This window comes from Crotalus tigris, unplaced genomic scaffold (assembly GCF_016545835.1).
Source record: "Crotalus tigris isolate CLP2741 ecotype Arizona unplaced genomic scaffold, ASM1654583v1 scf7180000017947.1575755, whole genome shotgun sequence".
NCBI lineage: Eukaryota > Metazoa > Chordata > Lepidosauria > Squamata > Viperidae > Crotalus > Crotalus tigris.
Window position 1 is genome coordinate 670,430 of NW_024096739.1, and position 10,652 is coordinate 681,081.

Consider the following 10,652-nt stretch of genomic DNA (forward strand, 5'->3'; position numbering starts at 1 on the left):
ATAGTTTCATAATTTACCATCTAGTGCATTGTTTCTCAATCTTGGCAACTTTCAAGATATATAGACTTCAAGTTCCAGAATTCCCCAGCCAGTATGCTGGCTGGGGAATTCTGGGAGTTCAAGTCCACACACGTTGAAGTTGCTAAAATTGAGCAACACTGATTTAAAATAACTTTTAACCTACAACTGTATATATGTACAAGAGAAAGAAAAGGAAAGCTAGCAACTACATTTTTTTCAAGTGTTCTGTGTCTGAACAGCCTCTGTGAAGAAATGTGTACCTTTTGAAAGGTTTGGTAGGATTGTATTTATTCAAAATAGCTTGTTTCATCTTTTATCCCAGCCTTCTTCAAGCTCTGGTTATGGCGGGGGTGGGGATGGGGGTTGGGCAGCAAAGCCTGGAAGGCTTAGCAAATGGAGTCTTTGATCATATTATCTAGGAATGTTGGGAGTTGTAGTCTTACATGTGGAGGTCACTTGGATAAGGCTGCATTAACCACTGAAATAACAGACACAATGTGGTTTTTTTTACTCCGCTTCTCCACTTTTTTTGCATCATACTAAGCATCTGCCCAATGGTGATTTTGTCAGTTTCCTTTTTCTGGTGAAACTGGAAGGCTGGATGAAAGTCTCATCAATTTCGGCATGGCCCTCCATTAGAAAATTTAGGAAAAAGCCCTGTCAATTTCACTCATTCCCCGTAAAGAAATATCTGTATCTACACACACACACACACAATCACAAGAACTGCTGCTCTTGAGGTCTCTGCAGAACTTTATTTATAGACCACCTTTATTATATTTTTTGCAAATAAGGCAGTGAACATATCTAACACAATTTTCCTCCTCCTACTTTCCCCACAACAACAACCCTGCGGAGATGGATTGGGCTGAGAGAGAGAGAGAGAGAGAGAGAGAGAGAGAGAGAGAGAGAGAGAGAGAGAGAGAGAGAGAGAGAGAGAGAGAGAGACTGATCCAAGGTCACCCAGTGGTTTTTATGGCTAAGTCAGGATTTGAATTCACAGTCTCCTGCTTTCTAGCCTGGTGCCTTTGCCACTAGGTCAAACTGGCTCTTTCTGCATTATTATGGAAAAATAATATAATTTTGTTAATGAATAGAATTAATGTTGCTATGATGGGAGAATGAATACTACCGAATTCTACAAAGATCAAAACTTACCATAATATAAGCCTGATTTGAATCACTATACCCCCATTCCTCATCTTTTAAAAACACAATATGCATGCAATGCTTTTATTTTGTTTTCACCTTTAACAAGGAGAACTAGAACCATGAATTTAAGATCATTTTGTGCTATATAAGTAAAGCCTAAATTCCTTTTGTAAAATTATTCCAACAAATAAGATCAATTTGAAAAGAGAACAAAAGGAATGCATGGCTATATACTCATTTTTTTTAATCCTTCCTCTTTTTAAAGTCTCTGGGGTTTGGGCCTTCATGAAGAGTTGACTGCTAAATCGCATAATGCAATACCTGTTCCTCTGGCTTAACGTTGTAGGGTGTCCTCACACCACAGGATTGCTTCATGTTATTCTCAGATGCAATACCATTTGCTCCCCAGTGCTGGATCGTCCTTGCTAAGGCAAAAGACACTCCTGCTTTCTTTAATTACACATTTGGCTTCGATTTCTTCGTTTTTTTGCCCTTTATTCTGGGAATGAGTCATGACTGGATGCAAGTAAATACAGGACCCAATGAGGGGAACCGTACATTTGGCTTCCAAGGTGGGCATCGTTTACCTAAACAGAGTCTCAGAGCTCATGACGTCTAAGCTCACTGTGGTCCTTCAGAAGACAATGAGAACTCAAACTTGCCCAGGAATGTCAGGGCCAGACCAAGGACACTATTTAAAATGCACTGTTTTCATGCCAGACAAATGACGACACTCACAGCTGCAAAAGAGACCTGTGGGGAAAAGACGGGGTGATCTTGGAGAGGAGACTCCCCGATGCTCACAAGGAAGAGATAAAACTCTCAGGTCTGCTTTACCTCCTTTGGGGCACTTTGGATTTCCTATGGAATCACTTCAGGAGGAGAGTTGTGTTAGTCTAGGGTAGCCAAGTTTCTTTCAAACTAACACGTTAGTGAAAGGCACACACTGCTGGGGACTTCATGCACAGCAGCTGTGCATCTGCTGAAGTGAACTGGAGTTCATGAAAGTTTCTGCTTTTTAATAACATTTGTTAGCCTGGAAAGGGGCTACTACGCAACTCTTCCCAAGGGGAATCAAATATTGTTCTGCTTTCCAAGCCAGAAAAGTGCCAGAAATATATAGTAATCGGCAAAGGAAAACCTCCTTTTGAAAGGTTGCAGGGTTCCACGCCATCTCTTGATCCTTGGGTCCTAAGAAGAAATGGAATGTCTGGACATGTCCCAGCTGGGATGCCTTTTGCTGAAGGAATGACACACACTGATCAATTCTAAAAACTTGTGTAGGGTCTTTACCCAAATCTGCCTCTTTTTCATAGCAGAAGGCAAAATGCTGTGCCCAGAAGTGGGGGTGATGAGTGGGGAGTATGTTAATCCAGGGGTCTAGAGTGCAAAACTAGTTAATCAGAAGCCTCAGGAAATCCTTTCTTCCTTCTCTTTCTTTTCTTTCTTTCTTTGCAATGGCTCTTCCCCATTTGCTACATCCACAAAGTTTATTTCCCACCAGACCTTATTTCTACACTAGCAATCACTAAGAGTACGATCTTATGGTGGTTTGTTTTGAAATCTGTTTTATCAGAGGGGTAAGTCAAATATATACATATTTACAACACCCCTGTATCCTAAGCTACCCAAAGAATTGTTAGCCAAAGATATTGTGCAAAACCTCTGCCCACATAATTTATGGATCAAAGTGTTATGTTATGTCATGCACGGTGTTAATCATGGTCAACCATGTCACGCAAGCACAGATCTTCGGTTTCAGCTGCATTGAGCGGGGTATCTGTCCACGCAACTTAAGCTTGGTACACTCACTCTCGTTGAAAACTTCTCCCCACCCAGAAACGATCGCTGAGGCGCTACAAGATCTACTTTTGTAACTGGAGCCAAAACGCGGTTGCTGCGCTCAACAAGAGTTCCTTGCGCTGTAAATATGTTTAGAATAGGGCAGTGTTTCCCAAACTTGACAATTTTAAGGCATGAGGACTTCAACTCCCAGAATTCCACAGCCAGCAACGCTGGCTGTGGAATTCTGGGAATTGAAGTCCACATGCCTTAAAATTGTCAAGTTTGGGAAACACTGGAATAGGGCAATCCTACCCAAGCCTCGCCGGGTGCGCTGGGACAACGCGGCGCGAAAAAGGCCCGTCTTCTTAACAGGAGCGCAAATCAGCCCATTCATTCGGCTTGAAAAAGAAACTTCTCTTCCCAAACCGGGATGCCACAGAAACTAAGGGATCTGGATTCGAGAGCCTTCCGTCCGAGCCTGGATCTCCCATTCTGGGTTTGGGAAAACCCAGCTGGGGCTAGGCTAAGGAGAAAGATCACACGCACACCCAACTTTGCCCCGGCTGCAAAGACGCCCCTCCCCTCTGGCGAGCCCGGGCCAACCAGCCCAGCTCCCACCTCCTCTGCTCCTCCTCCTCCTCCCCGAATAGCGCCGTGGTGTCGCCTTGTTATGAATGGCCAAGGCTCCGGGAGGCACAGACGCTTCGCGAACGCCCTGCTTTGAGGCTGGAGCCAGCAAGCGAGCCTTCTCCGTGCGCCGGAACGCGCAGCAGACAGGCGGCGAATGACCTCTTTTTTTTTTTTTCTTTCTCTCCCTCTCTCTTTGCTTGCTCTGCTCCGCCCCTATAAATAACTGAGAGCAAAGGAACTTTCCCAAGTCAAGAGACTTTAGGAGAAGACTCGACACCTACCGTCAAATGGTCCGGAGCAGCCAGCCGCGGCTAGAGCGCTCGATCGGCAGCGGCAGCTGCAGCGTCTGAAGCAGCAATTCGCGATTTCTGAAGAAGGGGCTCCCAAGCCCCTTCTCCCTGCTTTCGGACGGGAGTTTCAAGGAGCCGGCGAGAAGGCAGAGGAATTGCCGGCGTCTCTTCGGTCGGCGCTTGCAACGTCTCCGCCCTCCCGCTCTGGAAGCATTGGAGGGGGGCCGCTGGTGGACGAGGTTCCCCTTTTTCCCCCCCGCTCCCCTCCTTTTGCTTTCATGCAACGCCTGGTAGCCTGGGATCAGGCATGCCACCCCCTTCAGCCCGCGGCCTTTAAATCCATGGAAGTGGCTAACTTCTATTACGAGGCGGACTGTCTGGCTGCTCTGAACAAGCTGCACCCCCGGGCGGCGGGGGCCCGCTCCATGACCGAGCTCACCGTGGGGGATCACGAGAGAGCCATCGATTTCAGCCCTTACCTGGACCCTTTAGCATCGCAGCAACAGCCGCCGCCGCCGCAGCAACAGCAGCCGCCGCCTCCTTCCACGGCAGCAGGGGGCAACTTTGAGCCTGTTTGCAGCAGCGGCGGGAGCAGCGGCCAAGATTTCCTCTCCGATCTCTTCTCCGAGCAGGACTATAAAGGCGGCGGGAAGAAGCACCCCGACTACGCTTACATCAGCCTAAGCAGACACAGCCACCACCCGGGCGTCGGACAGAACCATAAAGCCGGGTCGCTGCTGGGCTGCTTCCCGCCGCAGATGGTGGAGACCAAAGTGGAGCCGGTCTTCGAGCACTTGGATTCTTGCAAAGGGGCCCGCAAGGAAGAAGGCGGCGGCGGCGGAGGAGGAGGAGGAGCAGGGCCCGGCCTGGGGGGAATGTCCTCGCCTTACGGCAGCACCGTCCGCTCCTATTTGGGCTACCAGTCCGTGCCGAGCGGGAGCAGCGGGAACCTCTCCACCTCTTCGTCCTCGAGCCCTCCCGGCACCCCGAACCCGTCCGATTCCTCGAAATCCGCGTCGGTCGGAGGAGGAAGTGGCGGCGGCGTTTACCCGGCAGGCCCCGGCGGCGGCGGCGGCGGTAGCAGCGGCGGCGGCGGCAGCGGCAAGAACAAGTCCAAGAAGTGCGTGGACAAGCACAGCGACGAGTACAAGATCCGCCGCGAGAGGAACAACATCGCCGTGCGCAAGAGTCGCGACAAAGCCAAGATGCGCAATCTGGAGACGCAGCACAAAGTCTTGGAACTGACGGCCGAGAACGAGAGGCTCCAAAAGAAAGTCGAGCAGCTGTCCCGGGAACTCAGCACCCTCAGGAACTTGTTCAAACAGCTGCCCGAGCCGCTTTTGGCCTCCTCCGGACATTGCTAGCCTTTCCCCTCCCCGTTGACCCCGAACAGCTGGACGCCGCTGGAAACAACGCTGTGGTTTGGGCAGGCGGAGGGTTGGGGAGGCTTCCGGGAAGGAATGAAGCGGTGTTTGTGTGTGTGTTTGGGGGGGGGGGAGTGGAATCTAGTGGGCGCATCTGCCCTTCTTTTCAGGACTAGCACGGGTCGGAGGGGGTGGAAATAGTCCCGAGGGGTTTGCATAAATATATAAAAATATATATAAATTATATTTTTGGCCTTTAATTCACACTCTGATGATGGAAGAAACCTTTCGCCATAAGCTTCTTGCAGTACGACTCCTTCGGCTGGCGGGGGGAGAGTTCTCTGGCCGGTTTCTATTGATCTCTGCGCGACTTCTTGGAGGAATCCGTAGTTTTTCAACTTCATTATTTTTTTCTAAGAAAAAAAAAGCCGATACCAAACTCAACATAAGAAGCCATTTAATTAATATCCAATATGATTGTCTTTGCAAAGGGGTTTTTTTTGGGTGGGGGAAAGTTTGAGTGCTTAGTGTTATTTAAATTAAAAGATATATATATATATATAAAACGTAAAGGAGAGAAGAGAGTTCAGAATGATGCAATCTTTTAAACATGGCTGGGAACACCAGCTATACATGATGCAACCTCATGTAACTGTCAGTCATGGATTGAGTAATCTGTTAAAGATGTTCCTACTGTTTTTTTATTACAAAGAATGATCTATTTCTATAAGGAAAAAGACGTATGTATATTTTGGGATCTATGCATTCTTGCTACATATGAAGCATTAATGAACAATTTTAATAAAACTTTATTGCTAGGATGGAAAATGAGTTTGTTATTTTTAAAGTGCTGACATCCCTAATATTGTACCTGCTTTTCCTTTGCAAGAGTTGGGAGGGGGGAGGATCTGGAGTCAGTAATATAAGTAGGAGTCATCCCATCAGTTTAAAGAAAGGAAGATTTCTTCCAAAGCCTTTGGTTTTGAGGGTGTTTAATAAAATCAAATGAGATTGTTAGAAAAGAATTGGAGCAAAAACCGCTTTAAACTGCTCTGTTCCTTTCTCTAATTATTGTTTATGGATCTGACCATCCCTACAAATTGGGGTGAGATATTGGAAAGTGGTAAAAGTTTGTGATGAAAAACATAATGAATGTGCCTTTAACCTGTCATTTCTTATCTATTGTGCCTAATGGAGGGAGAATCCATTTCACCTGTGCAGCTTACTAGAACGGGAATATTTAGGTAATTGCAATTTTTAAAAGCATACAAATATATTTCATCTAATGTGAGTTTTTGTTTATAATAAATCTACATGCAAAAAAAAATGGAAGAAACTGTTTTATAGCTTCTAACTTTTTCAAAAAAATCCATAGCATAGGAATTTCAGAAGGTAGGTAGAATGCCAGACCAGATAAGCAGTTGTTTTGTTTGAAATAAATTTATTCTGCTTCTCGGATCTTTTGTCTTTTAAAGAACAGATGTTATGCTTCTAGAAGTTCAGATAATTCGCTTATTAAAAGTCCTGAAAAACTGGAATAATGCCCGTTCCTTTAGGATAAACTATAGCAAAAAGCTTTTGCAGTTCAAGTGTGATCCATGTCTTCCAGCCTAGCATTTGCTGTTTGCTGTATTAAATCAGATGCAAATTGTGTTAATTGCAGCTACAAAGCAAAAGTAATTAACTTCAGCCTTTGGCTCTTTCCAGATTTTCAGTGTTGTCTTACACAGCTGTACTACTTGTACTCCATTTCCCATTATTTTATTTATTGCTAATGTTTCCTGAATTCTACTGCTGTAAGTATATAGAGGATTGCATGTGTGAATGGAGGCTAGTGAACTAATGGTGAAGGCAGTTGTGAATGTGGTTGTGATGATAGCGTGAAGGGTTTCTTTGGAATCTGGAGATTCCTGGCCTTCTGTAGTTTACTTCTTGTATTTATGTCACTTGTAAAATGTTAACACAGCTTGGAATTCATTATATTGTATGTATCTTGAAGGCCTAGATAAAAAGAACTTACTCAGCATTTTCTCACATGCTAAGCTTTTGTAAGTACTTCTAGACTCTTCTCATAAGAGCCAGTTTGACAATAATGGTTAAAACATCAGAATAGAAACTGGGAGACTGGATTCCAGTCTCCTTTGGGCACAAAATCAGAAGAACAAGGAGCATCTCTGAATACATGTCTTCCTGATGTAACTATGTTTTAATTAGCAACAGGTAATGATTGCCTTATAGAAGAGTGGAGTTTGGCTTTTATCTACCATGGTTTTAAGGACCCTCCCAAATCAGTCTCTGCAACCTCCACAGCCTTTTTTCCAGGAATCCTGGATAGGGCTAGGTAAGAGAGTTTATACTTTTTTGCTGATTGATGTGCCATTTTCTAAGAAGTATATTATAAAATATTGAGATTTCTTCACTAGTTATGTAGGTCAAGAGCAGGTTTCTGCAAAAAACATGAAAATATATTTTTCTAGGCCAATTAATCCCCTTTCAAAGTACCATGAAATATTTTCTCTTGAATCTGAGCTGGAGTACCTTTATCCAGTTCAGTTGCTGTTTCTCTTAGACTTTGAGTCTGAGAAGTAGTTGGCATTCATTAAATCCCATTGAGATCACTAGACTTTTGAATGAATGCAAAGTTGGTTTTATAATCGCAAAATACAGTTCAGTAGGACTAACTCCAATATGTATGATCTTAGGCTCAGTTTGATAATTGAAAAAAATCCAAAGTCTATGTTGTACCTGTAAAATACACTGTGAATGCATAATTTTTTAAAGCTTAAATAACTGCATCAAGTATGTTGGTTTCTGTTAGTTACAAAAAAAAAAATTCTGTTAGTTTTGAAGGTTTTCATTTTCATCTTTGTCTTCAGATACTGATTTCCTAGAAATAGAACACAGCCACAAACCAAGAACAGATTGACTAGTTCAGTCTGCCCAGCAGGGTTTTAAGACCCGTATTTCTTGAATAGCAACTCTTATGCTGCATAGCAAAAATTGTTCGCAATATCATATTTGGATCTCCATAGGGGTGAGAGCAGATATTTGTTAGGTATATGAAAATCTTTAGGCATACCTAAAGTAACTTTCAAGATTGTGGTTTTTGGTTGCAATCTGGTTTCATTAAAATAAAAAGGGGCAAAATCTCAAAGAGCTTCCTTTTCTGTTTTATTTTTTTTACTGTTCTTAAAAAAAAAACCCTTGCTTATTTCAGTATTTTAGATGAGTGATACAATAATTGAGTCCAAAGCATAACACATACTTATTCTTTAGTCTTTTGTGATTATCTCCCACTTACTGAAACTCTACAAGCCGTGCTAAAGTACAGGTGTCCTATTCCATATGAAATACTGTTCATTGAATTTTGTACATTTAAAATTTGAGTAGCATATTCTGAATTGCAAAAGGCATTCAGATTCCCCAAGTTAGGATTTTTCAGTTGCAGCAACAGAATAGTTGCTTCCTAAAAATAACTAAAATTACTTATTTTGTTTAGAACATTTTCTTGCTTCCTTCATCATTTCTTTAGATCTTGTTTTCTTTCTGTAAGGAACCTCCAAATAGTTATGAGATAGTGATCCATCATTGTAGAACACCAGTTTTGATGCAGTCGACTCGACTTTATAAAAATGTGAAGCTACAATGAATCTGCTAGTCTTTTAATCTGTAAGATCTACAAGATCTTTTCCTTTTTTATACTCTGCGATTGTTCTTGGAATTAACTGGAAAAAGTTACTAATATGTTTTTAGAAGAGCTTAATTAGCAAATTATTAGAAGCACTGTAGGAGTAGTCTCAAGACAGAATGTAAATGCAATTAATAAGGCAATTAATTTATTTGTTATGTTTATGCCTACTTTTGCATTATGGATCAGTATAGCTTATCATATTTATCCAACAAGAAAATGCCTTCTACACAGTAGTAATTTAGGCAGAACGTATCTGCTTACATTACTTAATTTTCAGCAACTCAAAGATGTCATTACTGTCCACCACCGTTTTAACTTTTGAGGGAAAAAAAGCCTTTTATTCAAATGAATAAAATCAATGTGGCTGTCTGATCTTCTGCTTCCCAAGTAAAATCCAGAAAATACCAGTCTGTCAGTTGATTTGTCTATTTTAGTATTGCTGATAGACCCAATATTGGACTGTGAAAGTAACAGAAAAACTGTGTACATGGGGGTGAGGGGATGATTGTGTTGAAAATGTATTATAGTCATTCTTTTGTACGCTCAATGTTAGCAGACCCATAATTCCTTAAATAAGAACATATTTGTAATTAAATTTGAATTTCAGCTTTAGTCCTCTAATCTGAAACAAGTTATTGATCTTTGGTCAATAATCCCAAAAACAAGACACGAGAATTAAAAAGAAAAAAGAAGCAAGCACAGTTCTTAAAATTAGACAGTACTTAAACATTTGGAAATCAATTTACAGAATGGCTTTATACTTTGAAGATACGGGATTGGGCATATGTTTAACAGTGTGAAGTAAACCACAAAGTTATTGTTTAAATCTGCTTAAATAAAACACTATTTCATTTCACTGTTTAACTCTTGAGTTTTTATATGGTAGCAGTGAAAGTTATAGGTTACTTCTGAGTTTTGCCATATCATTTTAGTGTTTTACAAAACTTTCCAAAATAACAATGGCAAAAAGAGAGTTAGAAGTGCAAAGTGGTTTGTTTAATCTTGTAAAGCTTACCATGCACAATATTGTTTTTGTTTAAAGCATGCTCATAATTACCAAAATATGCATCAATTTAATAATGAGGTAAAGATGTTTGATTTATGGCACAAACTAACATTTTAGACTGAATACTCTACTGCTTGTACAACATGTGCGCTTGTACATATATGATCCCATAATACTGTTCAGATGTGATATAGAAATTCTAGGATTTGCAATCGGGATAGGGGAGAACGAGGCCAATAACCTCACTGTGGCCGTCAGTTTGAAAAACTTCATGTTGCTTTGGTGGGCTTATATCAGGGAACAGCTTGCCGAGGTGGAGTTTGCCTTGGTTTGAACACCTAGAGAGCAGCCTGTTCAGGTCCTCGACTTACAACAGTTCATTTAGTGAAAGTTCAAAGTTACAATGGCACCGGAAAAAGTGAGTTATCACCATTTTTCACACTTACAACCATTGCAGCATCCCCATGGTCCAATGATCAAAATTCAGATGCTTGGCAACCGACTCATATTTATGACAGTTGCAATGTCCTGGGGTCACGTGATCTCCTTTCGTGACCTTCTGACAAGCAAAGTCAATGGGGAAGCCAGATTCTTAACAACCATGTCACTAACCACCATGTCACTAACTTAACAACTGCAGTGGTTCACTTAACAACAGTGGCAAGAAGGGTCGTAGAATGGGGGCAAAATTCATTTAACAAATGCCTCGCTTA

At 42.2% G+C, this 10,652-nt stretch overlaps 1 protein-coding gene across 1 annotated transcript; it reads left to right on the forward strand.

The window, feature by feature from the left end:
• Nucleotides 1-3,625: 3,625 nt before the first annotated feature.
• Nucleotides 3,626-6,569, forward strand: CEBPB (CCAAT enhancer binding protein beta). Its single transcript, XM_039345258.1, has one exon. It carries the CDS (start codon nt 4,157-4,159, stop codon nt 5,240-5,242), a length of 1,086 nt encoding a protein of 361 aa, XP_039201192.1. The 5' UTR covers nt 3,626-4,156; the 3' UTR covers nt 5,243-6,569.
• Nucleotides 6,570-10,652: the final 4,083 nt, after the last annotated feature.

Coding starts and splice junctions, on each gene's coding strand:
- CEBPB (XM_039345258.1), top strand. CDS start 4,157: ATGCAACGCCTGGTAGCCTGGGATCAGGCATGCCACCCCCTTCAGCCC.